Source organism: Lepisosteus oculatus, chromosome 7 (assembly GCF_040954835.1).
Source record: "Lepisosteus oculatus isolate fLepOcu1 chromosome 7, fLepOcu1.hap2, whole genome shotgun sequence".
Classification (NCBI taxonomy): Eukaryota; Metazoa; Chordata; class Actinopteri; order Semionotiformes; family Lepisosteidae; genus Lepisosteus; species Lepisosteus oculatus.
In genome coordinates, this window is record NC_090702.1 from 19,978,832 (window position 1) to 19,998,087 (window position 19,256).

Sequence of the window (19,256 nt, forward strand, 5' to 3'; positions counted from 1 at the left end):
GTCACAAGTTATGTAACTGTACTGTGATTGCAGAGTTATATAATAAAGTACCTTGACATTTTTTTCAAAAGCCTTTTTATTTGGTAAATGATAGCTGTTGGTTATCGTAGATGTAATGTCTACTTTTTTCAGACAAACCTCTTATATATTCTGCCTGTGCGTTGTGGTTTCTGTTGTAATAATTTAGATAATAGCACAGTGGAATAAAGGAATAAATGAATTCCTTTGTAGCAACGTTGTGTATTCCACTGTGATCAGATCACATGGGCATTAATAAAGAACACTGCTTTGTGGCACACAAAGATCCAAATGCACAGATGTCAGAGATGCATCCACAATGCACTCTTGAATAAATTGATTGAGCCTTTGTTATGGTTTACTATTTATAAACGCGCCTATAATTACACAATTGAATCATTTCATGAGTCAAGAGTTCGCTCAATTAGTGACTTTCAGGTGGGCAATAGTTGGTTCTTTAGAGGAGAAAAAAGCTGCTGGCATATGAAGCTATGTGCTTGACAGCTTTGGTACGCAATTAGTTTTTCGTCTGTCAAATTATAGATGTTCAAGAAATACATTAAGGGCTGTAGATTCTTGCTAGGAATATAGCCTTGTCTCTCATTTCCATCTTTTAATAAACATTTTGTGCTTGTTACCATATCAAGACTTTACAGAACATCCTTACTTTACAGCAATTAATTGATTAAGAAGATGGTTAAAGTAAATTTAAAGAATTGTCACAGTTGTACAGCTAAAAAATGAGGGGTCACCCAAAGAGAATCAGTCCTTTTCTTCACATTTGTAACACTTTTTATAAAAACTTCAAATTGCCATCTTTCTCAAAGTATTATGTGGTAGTCTGCTTATTAAATGTAAATATTTTATATATTTAACCAGTCAAAATAATGACTTCACATTTTTTGTGCTTTCAAATAGTGATTCTATCTGAGTCTAAAAAGAGGATCATTACAAGCATCGGATTTGTTTCAAACCTTTTTCTCAAGTTCATTCACGCTAGCATTTAGAAACAGCTGGGTTTGGCATTAAGATTCGCATCAAGCTTGGCACAAATTTTTAAATTGGCTTTAATGGAGTTAAAAACAAAATTAAGAAACAGGAATGACTTTTTCATCAGGTAAACTAAGAAGATTACTAGTGTGAATTACAAGCTGCTTTATCAAAGTATTGAGCTCTGGTCTGATTAAAATATCTAGCTCTCTGCTCATAGAAGCAAGCTAAACTCTAAAACCTTTAAAGTGAACAATGTTTTCATGTGCATCCATGGCCTCTTTACTAGAGTTACACCTTGAAAGTTTTTCAATTACTTAGGGGAAAATCGAGAATTTCTTCCTCAGCTAAAAAAAAAGTAAATTGCGATTGTAAAATGTTCCCCGAAAACAGATTTTCTGGGCACTTCCCAGTATAAAGCTGCATATCAGCATTGGACTTAATGTTCAATGACTAGACTGTGGCAGAGTTGTAATGTTTTGAGTAACTGCTTGGTCAAAGCAGATCATTTAAGCAAGTTTCTCCTTGTGGTTTCTCCAGTGGTCATCTGTCCAAAGGAAGTTATTAATTTTAAGGTGTAGGCAACTCATCTGCCTGTATGTACAGATGTGAAAAACATCTTTATTCTGTAATGCCTTATCCTGTCACAGAACATTAAACCCAGTAGAGTGTCCCACAAAACGGTATGTTTTAGTAGCAGTAATACTCCACAACATTAAGCCATCAGAGGTTTATTTAAATAGTATTTTATCATTTCAAAAACGGTTTAAGGTTTAATGTGTGTTTGCAAAAAATATATATAGAATAACTGGGACTGAAAACTAAAGTTGTTTTCTCACTGTGGTCCTTGGCTTACTAGAATGTTTGTTTTAAGCAGGAAAAATAGAATATTAAAGCTGTTTCCTAGGTGTGACTGGTTCCTCCTCAAATCAATGTGTATTCCAACCTTTTTGCGATTCCAGACCTGGACAGTGCTATATATTGTCGATGGAACTATACTGACAGTAAAAGAAATCCAAAGTCATTAAATGAGTCTATATCTCCCTCTGGTGTAAAAAGAGTTTATTACACCCTTTGAGTTTGGTTTTTGTTCGGAGTGCTAAATCATTTTATTTTTAGTTTTAAATTTGCACACAAAGTAATAGACATATCCTTTATAGCTTAAGACAACTCAATGTATTTATTAGGGGTTCACCATCTTTAAAATTATTGATTTAAGTTAAATGGTGTTCTAAGGATTGGGTTTGGGAAAATTTCCCTAGAGAATAAGTATAACTTCATAAGTGTGGTTGTCTGGCAATTCAGGGCTAGTATACTAAATTAAATTTAGAAAGTAATTGGTATGTAAATTAGGCATAATATCAGTGTATGCTCAGAGACTGTTGCCAAAGAGTTAGATTAATATTGTTGTTCTGAAAATATATTAATAAAACAGAAACAGGAATTGACCTGGGTGCTGGTGTGACAATGTGTTTTTAAATGTGCTCAGATATTTTTTAAAAAAAGTTTTTCTTTTATTAAGCATGTATGTTGCTATGAATTTCACGTCTCAATTCTTAACGAGTTAATGATTCTAGGGAATACTAAAAAAGGGCACTGTATCTCCCTCAGTAAAGAATTGTTTGAGTCTTTCCATATCACAGTTTAATCCTGGTTAGGTACTACTACTGTTAAAGCAACATTTCGGATACTGTAGTAAAGTTATCTGCGAACAAAAATAGATACAGAAACTGAGATACTTTTTAATTTCTTTGTTAAAGCCATACAAATTCTAATTTCCATTCAATGAGATGTAGCTCTATATTACATTTTACTAATTTTGGTATGGAAAAGGGTTTCTCAAAAGTGAATGTGTACAAGTGAATGAGTGCTTTTTAACATGTAATTCTTTTTCAGTTTTTGTTAAGATTTTGTAAGCTCTAAATCTTTTGAAATGTGTAATGTTAAATCTGATTACATTGCTCTTTTACAAAAGGTTTATAGCTCAAATTGTTTGTGCTAATAATACATTGTCTATACTGGATTTAAACCAAATCCTATAATGTTTTAAGTTTGTTTTGTTTTCTGTCTTCAAGAATTTGAAGAACAGGGCATTGAATCTGTCATTTGAAATCATAGTAATTGTTCAGTATTAGACCCTCAGCACATAAGCGGTCTTATAAGATTTTCCCTTTTGGCGATATTAAAAGTGTGCAAATGCCTAATACTTGGGGGGGGGGGTTGTTGGTGTAACTTTGTCACTAACTGCTTCAGGCTTTATTATTCCACTACATCAAAAACATAAAAAAAGATAATAGTATAAATGGTTTATTCTTGACTTCTAGGTGTTGACATTGAAGCAGCTCGGAAGGAGGAGGAGAGGATTATGCTACGTGATGCACGGCAGTGGTTAAATAGCGGCCAGATCAATGATGTCCGGCATGCCAAATCTGGGGGTACAGCACTGCATGTTGCTGCTGCTAAAGGTTATACCGAGGTTTTAAAGTAAGTTCAGCCTTACTGTTTGAATTCATTTCACATTGCCATTTAATTCTCTCTCCCCCCCTGACCATCTCCGTTCTTACATTTGATTGTAACCATTATATCCCAGTCTTTATAGGCAAGGAAGCGTACCTTATGAAAAGTATATATTGAGTCATTGTGAGTGACTGTGCAAAGCAACTTGCTTTTACAAGCTGCACATTTTGTTTGTGCTGCTGACTGCTGTAAAGCCACATGAGACACAGCAGGCTGTCAGCAAAAGAGAAGCTGGCCTCCTTTTCCATCTGTTACTGGGTATAAAGCCAAGATATTGTAATTCACCATCTCTATATTTAAGAGCTGAATGTGGTGTAATATGTTTATGAATGCAATTGAACATTATAGTCCTCATTATGTTATCTGCCAGTAGAAACAAGATCCTTATTACAGTGTTTATCTTCTGTTTTGTCACCGATTCATTTTCATGCCTTTATTTTCAAGCTCTGTGATAGTGGGAATGTTTGCACACAGTATTGTATAAGATAGGTTCAATAGCCAGCTCAAGCCCGGATCATTTTCCTTACAGCCATGATTACTGACTTCTAATAATGGACAACAAGCTGTTCTGACAGGTTAAACAAATATTAACATTAGATTACAAGGAAGTCAATGAACACTTTTTTTTTCTTTTAAATGTCAGATGCTAACATAAAATATTCTCTCTATTTCAGGCTTTTAATCCAGGCAGGGTATGATGTAAATATTAAAGACTATGATGGCTGGACTCCACTCCATGCTGCTGCCCACTGGGGTAAAGAGGAAGCCTGTCGTGTTCTAGTAGAACATTTTTGTGATATGGACATCGTCAACAAAGTGGTATGCATTTTAGCTTTTTATTTTTAGTGTTGGTCTTCAGAATACTGCATTTAACTGTGCTTAAGTGTAAAGAAATACTTTCATCATGAAATGAAAGCTATTTTTCCTTAATTTGTGTGTCAGTTCTACTGCTTTGCACTCTCAATTCTTAAAGATTAGGCTGTAATTTCGTCAGGTGTACATCTTTAACACAAGACATTATTCACAGCAATGTTCTAATATTTCAGGGTCAAACAGCCTTTGATGTAGCAGATGAAGATGTCCTTGGTTATTTAGAAGAATTACAAAAGAAGCAAAATATGGTAAGTTATCTGTGACGAGCCTTTACATCCTGTGTTTGGATAAGCTACATTTACTGTTACCAAGAATGGAATTTGATAGCATGAACTTTTTCAAAGTATTTGTAAACATATGACTGGATATTGCACTAAAATGTAAGTTTTGGCTTGCTTATGAGCTTCTGGCAAAATGCATGTCATGCCCTTGCTTGAACAGGGGTTTATCCTTACCTATAAATTGGCTGCTGATTTGCCTCCATATTTACGTTTTGACAGCTTTTGAGTGAGAAGCGAGATAAGAAGTCCCCATTGATTGAGACGACAACAACAATGGACAACAACCGGCCAATTAAACCACTAAAGAAGTAAGTAGCAGTTATAGGTACTAGGTTAGTATTACATTGCTGAGGAGGAAGCAATTTTTGTTTCTAAGGTAAAGTTAAGATTTTAAACTTTCCTGCATATTTTATATTCTGCTATGTTGCCATTTAATACAGTACAAGTATGTATTTATCAACTTGTCTATCTAATCAGAGAACATTTGTTCATCTTTCACTGCAAATTACCTTAATATTACTCTTAAATGTATAATACTTTATTTTAATTGTATGTATGTTGTGTCGAACAAGGTTTTCCCAGTTCTTTTGTTGCTTTTCCTCAGAGTAAACATTTTCTTTTTTTAAACATTTTTTTGTAGGTGTTGATTCTATGGCCCATGTAACCTTTAAATTGATTAGTGATTCTGAACCCAAATGCCAGTCTGTGTTTTTATAACAAAATTAAGTCTTGAACAAGCTGAACAAAATGTTTCAATATGTAAACTCTGTTTACATATAGACCTTCATCTGTAAATGGCTTCCTGCATTACCCAGTTAAAATTGAACTTCACTCCTATTTCAGCACCCTGTATAAACCTCTGTACCTGGAACTTCAGTTGCATGCTCATGCTCATGGATGTCATTGAAAAGATGGCTCTTAATTTATGGGGATCAGAATATTTCAAGTGATATAAAAAAAATGAGATTTTTCAGGGTTTATTTCAACACCAAATCCTTTCTTTATTTGTGTATTGGAATTTCCTGAGCCAGAATTAGTGTCTCTGAAAGTGTTCCACAACAGAAGCTTCCATTTTTAGCCATGTTAGATGACAGAGGTACAGTAGAGGAGAGTTCATTAACGCTGATGTTAGGATGCTTTTATTTTGTGACTGTTGGGGAATGGCTCAAACTATCAACCAATTCCTGTGCCCCAGCAAAGAGACTCTCCTGAACGAGCAGGAGACGTGTGTGCCCCGCATTGAGTCCTTAGAACAGGAGAAGGTAGATGAAGAGGAGGAAGGAAAGAAGGATGAGTCCAGTTGCTCCAGTGAGGAGGAAGAGGAGGAAGATTCAGAGTCTGAAACGGAAGCAGGTAGCACCTTGTTTTCACGTCTGTCAAGTAGTTCTAGTTGGATGCAGCAAATCTGAGTTAGTACGTGATATAGCTCTCACACTCCTGTGTACATCCTATGTAGCAGGCAGTAATATTGCTTTAATGTACAGGCTGATCATTTACTTGTAAATTTATACTAAATCTAAAGCTTTTAAAAAATGGTTGGGGTTATGGTAATGGTATACCAGCTAATGTATTGTGATATATGTAGTGTAGTACCTGCACCGAAATAAAAAGGATAATGGGAAAAATAATTGTCCAGCTTTAAGCTGATGGTCCTTAAGGATACTTAAGATCTCTGGTGAAATTAATCAAATTGTCTATTTTATTAACTTCTCCCATTGCAGACAAGAGCAAAACCTCTGCACCTGTAAATAACACAAACAGTACCGTAACACAGCCAACCAGCGTGACGGTATCGTCCCCAACAATACCTACAAACCAGGTGACTCCTTCTTCTCCTATCAAGAAGGTATGGCAAAGTTTAGATCCTTGTTTTATGCATTTGTTCCCCTTGTTAAAATTAAATTGACATCTCTTCATGTCATTGTTTCTTAATTTCAGCAATGGCAGTTCAGTGAGTGGCTAAAACTCTCTAAGCTCCTGCAATATTTCTTTTCCATGATACTCTTGGGTTCTTCCACTGTGTTGTAATCTATTTCATAAGATAGCTGCAAAATATTTATGTAGTGTAGCGTTTATTTAGCTAAAATGCACAATAACTTTTGCACAGTTAAAGCAAATTGCTTCATGTGTAAAGATATTGAACTTCAAACTCTTAATTTACATTAAGGAAATATATTAGAATAGTACTTTTTCCACATATTTTCTAGTGTTTTAAGTGGCACAAATGTTGAAATCTCATTCAAAAGACAATCTCATGCAATAGAAACTAAAGAAGGATGTAAGATTGTGCATGAGAAATGTCATTAGTAGAGGTTAATTCCACACTGAAACATACAAAGAAATAGGAAAAAAATGTACATTTTGACTGTGGAGCTTTCTTTGGGAGTGGGAGGGTTGAGGGATACTTTGTCAGGGAAGTGGTGAGATAGACAATAAAATGAGAATTAGACACCTTCCCCTACCCATTCTCACATTTTATTTTGTCCTTACCCCACACCTTAGCCTTATATTCCTGCTTTTGTTCCTTTGATAATTGTAGGCTCTCCAGCTGTTTGTTTTTTTTTACTTTTGAGTATGGAATTAACCACTACTTGTTAATCTTCTATGACATTGCCGATGCAAATGAAATACAGAAATGACATGGCCAGTTTTCAACAGAAGTGCCAGCTTTTATTTAAAGTTTTCAACCCCATCTACATTTTAATGCATTTGGAACAATACAGAAGTTGCTCAGGCTGAGGCAATACGTAGTTCATGCATTAGATGTAAATGTGAATATTGTAAATTAGTAAGTCCAAGGTGAACATTTAGTCGACATGTTAATTATTGTGCTTAGACAGAACAGTTTTACATAATGCATAATGAGTGCTGAAAATTCCACTCAAAGTGCAGAAATTTAATATTAAATGAATGAGGAAACATCATTCCTCATTACATCACATTTCCATATCTATTTATAATATATGCTTTCTGTAAGTCAAGTGATACTTGTACATGTAAAAGTTTGGGAGGTGCTGCTTTTCAGGTGAAACCTTAAATCTGAGGTTGTGATCACAGTTTATGGGCATCTTTGAATAAGGGTGTTAAACATTATTTCTAACTGAACAGTATTTAGTTCCATCTTTATACTTTGTGTTGTGCCAACACTCCTTGAAAAGGGGAACTTTGTCTTAATAGTACATTAGTTACATAAACAGTGTTGAGAATGATTTTGTTTTTCTGCTGATTAGTAAGCATTTGAGCTGGCAAAATAATTCATCCTCACTTTGATGTTTATCATTTGAAAACATCTTTAATACGTTAGCCTGTGCTGCTTGATTTTTGTTGGTTTTACAGTGTTAGTCCAATTTAGTGAAATTTGCCAAGTACTTTATTAAAAACTTGGATTACTTTGGATTTTCTATTTTCCAAGTTAGAATTCAAGGCACTAAAAATGACAAAACTTCATTTGAGGTTTAATCCTTATGCCCTCAGCATTTTTTAGACATTTTCCTTATTCAGATTATCATCAGCTAAGTAAATAAGGATTAAGACAACATACAACTGTAAATTTCTTACGTAATTTTGTCAGTAGCAGTGACAATTTATGCAAAACCTAGTAACAAATATAAAGACATCTAGAATATGCAGAAAAATGAACTCACTGATATCTGTTTATTGTTGGAGGGATGAGATTTAAAAAGCTGCTATTTCCATTGTTCTTACACTGCTGCTCCCTACAGGACAAGAATGGGACATACATTTGTAGCTAAGATGCAGTATTAGTAACATCTTTGCAATCAGCCATGACTGTTGCATGATTCAGCAAAAGCAGACCCACTGTAAAGTTTTCGGCCAATTATTTAAGGAACAGAATGTAGAATTGTTTTGAAAGTCCTCATCAGCTGTGGGTAACTGACACTACTTCAGTACTCTTTTCCCTGATCTGCGTTCTCTATATGCTGTTGCTGCTTTTATGACTATCTTCTCATTACACATCTTGTCTTGGTTGGATTTAGTTTGATTTTATTGCTCCTCTCTTGCCTGTGGCGGAGCCATGCGATCCTGCATTATGGCGTCAGGGCTTGCGCAAAACTGGCATTTCTCTTGTGCCCAAAAAAGCTATGGTGAGGCATTGGTGTGCACTAGATTTTTACCGATTTTGCAGTTAACAAGAAAAACTTAACCGGCAATAGCATGTTGTCACTTTCACCCCTGTCTGCATGTTCGTTTTTTTCCAGATTTCAAAACCTGACATAAACTGAACGCCTGTTAGTGCTTGTTAGTGTTTGGCCTTTGAACATTGTTTTTCATTTTCCTTTTTTTTCTCTCAACAAACTGTTTACTAAATACAAGGCGAAAGTATCAATTGAAAAAGCAGCTTTTTGTCCAGTAGGTCAAAGAAAGAAATAGTCTACATCAGTAAGATTTGTACTTGTAAATGTCAATGGTGGTGGTTGGATATTGAAAAGCTTTTCTCTCTCTAAATCCTAGAGTGCTATGGAGTATGTTGGGGCGCATAAAAATAATTTGCTTTTAAGTGATGTAAAACATATTTGTGTTAAGAAGCAACTGAGAATAATTATAATTGGCTGTTGATGTATTTGATTGAAAACCCTTCTTTAGAGCTTTTGCTGGTTTTCAGTCCTATTCCTTTTGACATTTTAACAACAAAAATCAATGTTAAAAAGGTTGCTTTGATTTAACATTCCCATTCCTTCCCCTGGCATGGCTCTTGACCTGGAGACTACCCTCACCTTTTTACCCCCCAGTGTGAAAACACCCGAAGGAAAGTTGACACTTCCTGATGTCAAAGGAAGTATTGTTGTGTTATCTAAATACGTAGCTCATTTTATTTATTAGGTTAACCTCATAAAAGTTTTTGCATCGGAACTAAAATTCATTGGGTAACTTGCTCTGGTTTTAAAACGGCTACTCTTGCAGTGTGAGAAAAAAGGCTTAACATTAATTTCTGCCTCCCAGTTTGCTCCACCACCTGGTAAAGTCTCTCCCAAGGAAGAGGAACGGAAGGATGAGTCGCCCTCCTCCTGGAGACTGGGTCTGCGGAAGACTGGCAGCTATGGAGCTCTGGCAGAGATCACTGCTGCTAAGGAGCCACAGAAAGAGAAGGACACCACTGGGGTCATGCGCTCTGCCTCAAGTCCAAGGCTCTCTTCAACTTTGGACAACAAAGACAAAGAAAAGGTCAGATGCCACAGAGCTGACTATTTGTTTTCTCATGCTTTATTTTAAGTATTGATCCTCCCGTCTAATCTCAGTAAGCTGTTTTTCTCCTGGTAAGACACATGACAGTCCAGAGCCCATTCATAGGGAATAGGGTATGAGGGCAATCAGATGCTCCCTAGAGCACAGAAAGTGCTCCACTTAGAAATCTTAATATACTTTCACTTCCTTTCATTCCAAGTACAGTTGCGATTATCCGACCTAAACGGGACTGATAGTGTCGGATAATTGAAAATGTTGGATAATGAGGAAACTGAGTAGACAAATCATAGATTAATGGAAGTGGAGTATAAGTATGAAATCTGGTTTATTAATCTACTGTAATACTAACATAGTACAGAACTATTGTTGGGTATTTAAAAAAATGAGTGATTGGAATCGGTTTCCCAGATGTGCTTCTCTTCCGTGCAGCAAGGTCTCGCCAGCGTCTTGGTAACATGACAGCAGTTGCCTCCTCTTGTTGTTCAACGTAAGCTAGTGCTGCTTTGAGAGCCTTGACACTTTCGCTGTGCCCGATTTCCTTCAGATTTGTCTAGTACCAGTGCAGACCCAGCATCGCCATCTTCATCTTTATTGTCATAAAATTATATTAAGGGAAAATACAGTAGGAAAAATAGTCCCAAGCACTAAATCAGCAAGCAAAACTATGTCAATGGCAGTACATAACACACGGAAAAACAGAGCAAAATCGGATTGGGCAAAATTATGCACGCGCACGCATAGTGTACAGTATATACTGTACACTATGGTGATTGGCTGTCGGATACGTAAAGGTCAGATCTTCGCAACCACTGTACCAGAAAAGTAACATATCAAAGGGGAACTGCACTTACCATTTCTCAGACCAGTTATTAAGTCTTGGTAACTAAGTTAATGAATGTTATTGCAAAATTAAAAAAAGTCAGATTTAAGCACAAAATAGTGAACTTTGTGAAGTACTGGATAGATGCCACGGTGGCAAAAATTGCTGGTCTCTCCACGGGCGTGAACAAGAGTTCATGCAAATTGTGATGTGCAGTGGCCCTATCTGCTCACTAGTTGCTGTACTGACTAATGTGATGTACAAGCAAATAAGAACAGGTTGGACAACGGTCATTTCACCACAGAAATGTTCCAGCGTGATCTGTATGCAGTTAACAAGTATGTTGTATTTGTCTGCTTAACCATCTCAAAGTTGAGAGCAATATTTCTATTAGATTAAAAGAGCTGTATTCACAAGCCATCTTGTTTACAGTGTAATAAGACTGCTTCAGCATTTTGTTGCCTCGTTCTGAATGGCAGAATAAGGTTCTGGGATAGTTTGTCTATTTTGTTACATAAATTGGTGATTTTGAATATTACTGTATACATTTTACTTGTATTGTGGTTTGCAATGCACTCAGCAATGCCAGTTCTTTCTGATCCCAAAATATAAAATTGGCTTTCCAGTTCCTCTTTAAAGTCTTTGACTTATACTTGTATTTTATAAGTGAAATGACATGTCTATATTTGCAGTTTCTACAAGAACATGTAGAAGCCACGTGCATCTCATCAGGGTTGTCGGCAATGATGTAAGAATTTCAGGTATGGCTTGTTTTAGGTTTGCAACAATTTATTTTTTTTTCTTACAGGAAAAAGACAAAGGAGCCCGACTTGCGTATGTTGCACCAACAATACCGTCTAGAAGACTTGCCAGTACATCAGACATTGATGAAAAGGAAAACAGGTGAAAAACAGTTTATATTAGTGTTTAAAAATGTGTGATTTTGTGAGATGCCACACATTGAGCTCAAATGCATCTTGCATGTTTTAGCTTAAGCAGCAGTTCACTTGCTTCTGTCTTTTTGTGGTATCTTTAAGATATTCTTTCAAAAATAAGTTTTCAAATTTAATCATATAAATCAAATTCCTAAAGAATAACTATTTGTCCTTTCGGAACATTGTGGAAATGTTTAATTGTAAAAGGTAATGAAGTGTATCCAACTATGAAAGAGATTTAAAGTCCTCTGCTTACAAGCAGAATGCATTTTCTGTTACTGTGCATCTGTAAGTATAAGATGCCTGTAGGTCCCCATCCCTGATCCTGGGGAGCTCCAATACAGTTATTCTTATTGGTCACTCTAAAACACAAATCACTTGTTTAATCGTGTTAAAGATTAGGGGCATTTGTTTAATCCATTGTTCAGTTACACAAATATTGTTTCAGTGAAGAAAAGACTGTTCTGATCATTTTGCTCCAAATGATCTTTGAATTGCTTAAATGAACACATCCTGTTTAATTGACTAGTTAACTTGTTCCAGGCCTTTGGTTCCTAACCTCTAAAACCTGCTGGATTGAAGCAGTCCGGAACAAGGGTTTGAGTCCCCTGCCCATAGATAAAGGGGTGTAGGGGTGTCGTTTAATCAGTTTTCTTTGAAGTCATTACAAATGTAGAACAGCCCTGCATGCAGCAAGTCCCTTTTATTAAAATCCGTACAAAGACACATGGCTGCATATAATTATGGAAACCAGTTAGACTACTCGTCGTAGAGGTTAAGCCCAAAAATCCAGGATATTGCCAGTTTGTTTGGGCTATGTTACTCGCTGACTGTGACTAGGATTTGCTCTGCAGCAGTGGGCAGGTAGGGAAGTACTGGCGGGGCTGCAGGGCTTTGTGTTGACAAGTCAGTCCTCTGCGAAACAGCGGCTGCTATGGATTACTGGCACCTGTGCACCTGCAGTGCTGTCGGCAAGAGTAGCATTGGATTCTTACACTACAGTAGCCAGTGTGGGTGAATGCAGGTGGGTGGCTTGAGAGTACACAGATTCGTGGGGAAATATGCCTATCAACTTCATCTACAGTCTGCCCAAAATAGAGCCACTTGTTATATCTTATGTACTTGATAGATTCCTTGGTTTTGCCATACTATGGTACTCTTTGACTAAATTGTAGAATCGGTTACTTCTTCTTAGGATTATCTAAAGGAAGCTTTTTTTTAACTAGAAAAAATAGTTTTGGTAAACCTTCAAAGGTAAAAATTCTAAATTAAATGAGAATGGTTTCGAGTATCATCTCGGATATGAGACTACGGTCATGTTTGCAGCACCTTCGATCCTATTGTAGTGTGTGATTCACAGGGATTCTGCTGCTAGTCTGGTGCGTAGTGGGTCTTATACAAGGAGAAGGTGGGATGATGATCTGAAGAACAATGAAGGAACTACTTCCCAGAACAAAACACCAAGCTATCAGCGAAGGTTTGCTTTTCGTATTTAATAACACAAAGCCATACATGTGAATATGCAAATTGTAAAAATCCCTTGTGTATGTATTGTCATACTTATTTTTATTTGCTCTTCAATCGTACACTTTTAATGCTGTCCCATAAGTTCTTATGTTTTTTTTAAATTAGTATTTTAAAGTGCTTCCATCAGAAGTGATCGGGCTGATGGTTACTTGAAATACAGTTGGTGATTCCAAGCTGTGTCCAAGATCACATTAGAAAAGCTGACATCCTGTTTTGCCTGAATTGCCACAAATTTGCAGACAATTGCAAATTTGTCACAAAAGTGCAAGAAGGTAAAAGGAATTTTTCACTGAACATCTATAAAATCAGTATTGCACTTAAACAGAATGTACAAACTGTAATGGGTTTGATAATTTATCAAATGTACTGCACTAAAGTCCCATTATTTTCAGTTTATAATCAGATACTGAGTACAATACACTGCAAAGCTGCTTTTTGGACTTTTTCAAATCAGATGTTACATTATTTTTCTTCAGGACTACGTTTGGGTCTTCTGATATAGTACTTTTAAGGAACAGATGAAATGCTTCATTAGTACATTAATAGATCATTTATAGATCATTTTGGGCAAGTGTTAGTTTGTTCCATTAGATTCTTCTACTTTCTGCCCATATGTATACGATGTCTCGCAACACAAATCAGTTCATCATAAGTTGTATCTTGGAGCAATTTTTGCACATCTTTCAGATTGTTTATTCAGTAATACACAATTTCACCTAAAGGCCAGATCTCTGGATTGAAACCTTCTATCATATAGATTTGTTGGAAGCAAAACTCAAACTTTGGCTAGAGGTACCAGTATCACTTTCCATAAAAGGTACACAGTTACTGTGATGTGTAACTGTCTAAAAAAATTCTGCCAGCAAGATAATTCTTGTAATAAGTGTCTTTTATTCTAATTAGCTATGATTTTTTTAACAATGTTGCAAAATTGTGGATTGCATCAAATTCGCGCTTTTAGAAAGTGACATCAACTGTATTGTTCACGTGCTTTGAAAGGCCAATTGAGTTTTAAAGAATGTGCATGGTACAGCTAGATATGCCATCACTGAAGGCATGATTTAAACATGAGCCCGTATATGAATGTTTTAAGGCTGTATAAATATGAATAAGGAGCTGCTTGTTTTTTCCGTCTTATTTGCTGTTATTTTTTGCATGGATGTTAGGATTTGTACTTAATTTCTGTTAGTGCCAATAACCTTTTAACTGTTTACTTGCTGCAGTCACATACCAGTGTGCAAAGATTTTCTCTCTTATGATAGTTACCAGAGCCCCCCACCATAGACGACTTAGTATACTAGCATCTATTGGCAGGTAACAAGAAATTAAGACAAATGTGGCTGTGCTTTATTTTGTTGTAATGTGCTCTTTTGCTTGATGTGCATGCAGTACGTCCTACTCGCTAACAATAGGCAGAAGTAGCAGTGTGCGAGATGTACCAGCTAAGTCTTCATCTGCCATCAGCTTGGATCCTAATAACACTAAACCTTGGCAGTCGCCCTCATCTCAATACCAGTCTTACAGCATTAATAGAAGGTATTGCTTTAGTGCTTGTTTATGCCCGTGCTCATTGCATATGTCAATCTGTCTGTATCTTATGTTTATATTTTATTTTCATTCTTAGCTAGAATTGATAAATTAAATTGTTAGCATTTTACTTTTATTGCTTATACAACTCTTACTAGGTTGGTTTTTCATACTGTATTAATTTACTTTTGATATTCCAGGATCTTTATACAGTGAGACTTTCGTTTAATTATTAAAATATTCTATCATTTAGTGTTTGGGAAGTTTTGTTTTACTTAATGGCAAAGTAATTTGGCCCCCTTCCAATTAGTTTAATATTAAGTTTTTAGTATTTATATCAAGTGTAAATGTCAGCAACATTTTTAAATTGCTGACAGCATTTTAATGGTTTAGTGTTAATTTCAGTTATTGACTGTACTAGATATTAGATGAAAGTGCAAAGTATTGTCTTGAAGAAACTTTTTTTTATAGTGCATACCTAATAAAGTATCAACTCTTCTTGTTTTATTTAATTTGCAGATATGGGTGGCATTCTCTAGGTTTTTTTTAGTCTAGGAATGCATAAATCTGCAGTAATGGGAAATTGTCATTTTATTTTCCTAAATCACTTCTAGCTCTAAAATGTTTTAATTTTTATACTTTCTAATTTAGAAATAATACCGTGGGTTTAATGACATTACTTTTCTTTAAAGCAGTTGCTTCATTTTACATTTTCCCTTTCTTTCCTCTATATTGCTTCGGCGTTACCAGTGGTTCTTTTGGAAGAAGACAGGATGACTCATTTAGTTCTGTGACATCCACCACCTCATCTGTTACCTCACCTACTGGCTCCCAGAGAGGCCTGCTCTCCAGCACAAGCACTGCGACCAAGACCACCACCACCACAACTCCATCGAGCTTAACAAGCAGGTGCTGTCGAATGGCTGATGTTACTTTTTTTGGTTTAAAAAATGTAGATGTATGCCTTGTGAACTAAAAAAATGCTGCGTATTGAAAGTTGTTTTCACTCTAGTGTGTGGTGCGATTTGTTCGGTGTGCCAGGACTGTTAAATACCATCTGTCCCCCCCAGCAAAGAACCCCGACAAATTCACTGTTCATTGAATAAATTATTGAAAGTAATCGTGTAGTTATTAAAGCTTTGACATACGTCAGCTTTGTCCTTGACCATATGGCACTGATTTTAATATTTGAAATGTGTGTAATCATTTTGAGTGATTTATAAATGGATTTGTACGAAAAAATGGCAATAATTCTTTGGGTTTCATTTTTTTATTCAGTACCTCAAATAGGTTTTGGTCTGATGAAAGTGCGGAAAGGGAGAAAGATTCGGGACCAACAGCAGTGGCAGTTATACCAACTATTGTAAATACTACAGCTACTACTACTACCACAACCACATCCACCACTGGCACCGTACCTTCCACTGATGGCAGGGAGCGGCGCAGGTTTGTGATTGTTTTTTTTATAAGTAAGCAGTTTTAAATTTAGTCAATTTAGTAGGCAGTTTTTTACACTAATACTTGATTTAAGACCCTTTCCATGTCTGCTGTTGGGTAATTCACTATTTTGGAGTAATAGAGCACAGTTATTTTTTTAAAGATTTTCCTTTAAAATAGTGTGTACACAAATTAAACATTTGGGTGATTCATTCAAGTATCTTGAAGGATCTGATGTATGTCGAGAAACTCAACTTTTCTTCAAGGTCAGTAGGTTGAGTCTGAAGTATAAAATTATTTGGTGGTCATTTATCAGTAGTAGCAAGAATTTAGAACAAAAATGTTCTCTACTTGTCATGTCTTCACACTTGACACCTTATTTAGCAGCACTGAACATCAGTTCAACAGCTAAGATAACGCTTCTGGCAGAAAACACTGGTAGATTGAGTCCCAGGTACTGATAAACTATGGAATAAATGATTTATGTAAAAGGTTATAAAACATTGTAAGTATCCCTCACTTGAAATATAAGATGGAGTTTAACTTTGGCAGTAAGGATTTTGTGTGTAAACTGCAAAGTTAACATCTACAACATGACTGCTAAAAACGCTACTTAAGCTGACTGCTTGTCATGGGTTGGTCTAATACCAGAGGCATTAGTTCAGTGATAGCAGAGTGAAAACAGATAGCACTTCACAGTGACCCAGCATATGCAGTCTTCATTATAATCTGAAATTGTACAAGTGCATGCAACTGGATATTAACATTAAATCACTAGATGCAAATACAGCCAAGTAGGTATGATTTTTAATGTGATTACCCCATTTTTTTGTGATCGAATTAGTTGACAATTGTTTACTCAATGAAGATTTGCAAAACAAATTGTGGATAAGCAATGGTCAAGTTTAAAATGAGCATTTTTTCTAAATTAGATCGTACCTCGCTCCTGTCCGCAATGAAGAATCGGAGTCGCAGAGAAAAGCCAGGTCTAGGCAAGCAAGACAGTCAAGAAGATCAACTCAGGCAAGTACCAGCAATTTTGTTTTTATTTTTAATTCAAGTTTAGTGAAAAGGCTAGTCCCATCAACTAAATAGGTACAATATATTAGAAATGTACAGAACTCCTTTAGCATTATACATTAAATCTACTGACTTGCTGTAGATGAAGATTTCTAAACTGTTCCTTTAAAATCACAGTAATTTCACTGTTTATGATCTTTCTGTTAAATGTTGAGACACTTCCTGCAAAGTCACTTTTATGGAGTAGTGTGATAGTGATTTATGCTTGCAGGCTTTGCTTCAAAACATAATCACTTTTTTCAAGCAAGTGTGACCATAAGTCTGTGAAAACTAAATATCCTGAAGGTGGTGCTGTTAAACAAATTATTGTTTTAAAATTGCTTGAAAATTAAGTTTACCTCCTTAGTACATTGAATTGACCCATGCAGACCTTCTAAAAATCTTAGTTACATTTTTTCAGTAACTTGTCTGCAGAAAGCAAGCAAGCAAGCCGATTTTTGTTTGTCTCTAGTGATTTCGGTGAGGGGACGTGCACATTGATATTTTGTTAAATCTTGTCCTGCAGTAACTCAGATCTAATTTATTTTCCAGTGTTGTGTAGAATTTGTAGTGGGAATGTTGCCTTAATGTGCAGCTCTCCTTTATTAATACTAATCTTGTGCGCTTCTTTTGCATTGTACCGAATAATTAATATTACAGTAAGAATAATGATTGTTGTATAAAACTAGCACTAAAGAACTGTAGCATTAATAACTAATTCACTGTACTTGTTGTACTGATTTTTCATTCTGGTTTCTTAGCGTTCTCAAAACCGTACAACACAGCATTGTTGTGTTGCCAACTGTGGTTTGAAAGATTCACGGATTTGCTGAAGCTTCTTTTATTTCATTATAGGGTGTAACCTTAACCGATCTTCAGGAAGCAGAAAAGACTATAGGCCGGAGCCGTCCCACTCGAGGTAGGGAAGAGGAAAAAGATGAAAAGGAAAAACAGGACAAAGAGAAACAGGAGGAGAAGAAAGAATCTCAAGCCCGTGAGGATGACTACCGGTCGAAATACCGGAGTTTTGAAGAGGTTAGTCTTTTACATCTGTCAAACATTTAAAAAACATGGAAATAGGGTAAGTGCAAAGGAAATGAAAAAACGAATGGAAAAATGTTCGGGTGAAAAGGGTGAATCTTAAGAAGTAAAAGACCTCAATGAACCAAGTAATCATGGTGTGTTATATGTAATGATGATGTAACTGGAGTTGTTGAAACGCCAGTACAGGGTAATAGAAAATGATGGATATACAGCATTTTGGAGTGACAGGAAAAATTAAAGAAGGTGTAGCAGTTGTGGCATATTTATACCTGGGGCCGGGTACCATCAGAGCTTATTTTATAGGCTGGTCTATTTAAATACAGACACGCTTAACTTCTGCCCTTCTTACCAGCTTCATAATCAAGTCCATTTCTGAGACCTAAGTCTTTTTCCAAAACTCTAGAAGTAATACTTATAGAAGAATGTTTTTTTTTTTTAGGAAGGTCCTTGAATTGCTTTCATGCTCCTTTGTCTGGTTCTATTCATAACTGAGGCTGTGCTAACTTCCTAGCTGTGTGGGGAATGTGGTTCAGACAATCTCCATCTTGTCTTTATCTCCCTCTTACACACTATTTATAAAAGCTCCCTTCAGTCATAGGAACGTAACTTGGGTAAATCAAACGTCTCAAAATATATGGGTAAGTTATAAAAACATTAAAAATCCATTGTGTTTAGGAGTATGGTACATATGTCAAATTCAAATAATTCTAAACGAGTCTAATATAAAATTGGGAATGTGTAAAGAAGTGGTTGTCATGGAAGACTTTAATTTCTTATGTAGATGGGTAAAACCAAACGGGATATTCAGGGGGCATCTGAAAGTGAAATAGACTTGACTCACGACTTTTACTTGGTTTTATTGCCAAGTAAAAGTCAAGATGCCAGTATTTACTGTATCTATCCTTTTCAAACAAGACAGATTAAAGATCAGTGGGGAGAACCATTTAATGATTAATGTGGATGTTTTGAAGAGTACTTTGAAACTATTCAAATAAGGTTTATGACAGGTGTGTAATGTCAGGA

At 35.9% G+C, this 19,256-nt stretch overlaps 1 protein-coding gene across 13 annotated transcripts in view; it reads left to right on the top strand.

Moving 5' to 3' along the window:
* Nucleotides 1-19,256, top strand: part of ppp1r12a (protein phosphatase 1, regulatory subunit 12A) — an 81,607-nt gene that overhangs the window by 47,388 nt on the left and 14,963 nt on the right. For 3 of the 13 annotated variants that reach the window (XM_069192247.1, XM_069192253.1, XM_069192249.1), the window contains exons 4-18: nucleotides 3,333-3,492; nucleotides 4,200-4,344; nucleotides 4,572-4,646; nucleotides 4,899-4,987; nucleotides 5,875-6,032; nucleotides 6,401-6,525; nucleotides 8,678-8,785; nucleotides 9,642-9,863; nucleotides 11,513-11,607; nucleotides 13,000-13,116; nucleotides 14,556-14,702; nucleotides 15,444-15,602; nucleotides 15,972-16,139; nucleotides 17,063-17,153; nucleotides 18,045-18,224. In XM_069192247.1, the coding sequence (XP_069048348.1) occupies nucleotides 3,333-3,492; nucleotides 4,200-4,344; nucleotides 4,572-4,646; nucleotides 4,899-4,987; nucleotides 5,875-6,032; nucleotides 6,401-6,525; nucleotides 8,678-8,785; nucleotides 9,642-9,863; nucleotides 11,513-11,607; nucleotides 13,000-13,116; nucleotides 14,556-14,702; nucleotides 15,444-15,602; nucleotides 15,972-16,139; nucleotides 17,063-17,153; nucleotides 18,045-18,224 (2,039 nt within the window). The remainder of the gene's footprint in view (nucleotides 1-3,332; nucleotides 3,493-4,199; nucleotides 4,345-4,571; nucleotides 4,647-4,898; nucleotides 4,988-5,874; nucleotides 6,033-6,400; nucleotides 6,526-8,677; nucleotides 8,786-9,641; nucleotides 9,864-11,512; nucleotides 11,608-12,999; nucleotides 13,117-14,555; nucleotides 14,703-15,443; nucleotides 15,603-15,971; nucleotides 16,140-17,062; nucleotides 17,154-18,044; nucleotides 18,225-19,256) is intronic. The other 10 variants (XM_069192256.1, XM_069192260.1, XM_069192259.1 and 7 more) reach the window with 7 other exon arrangements.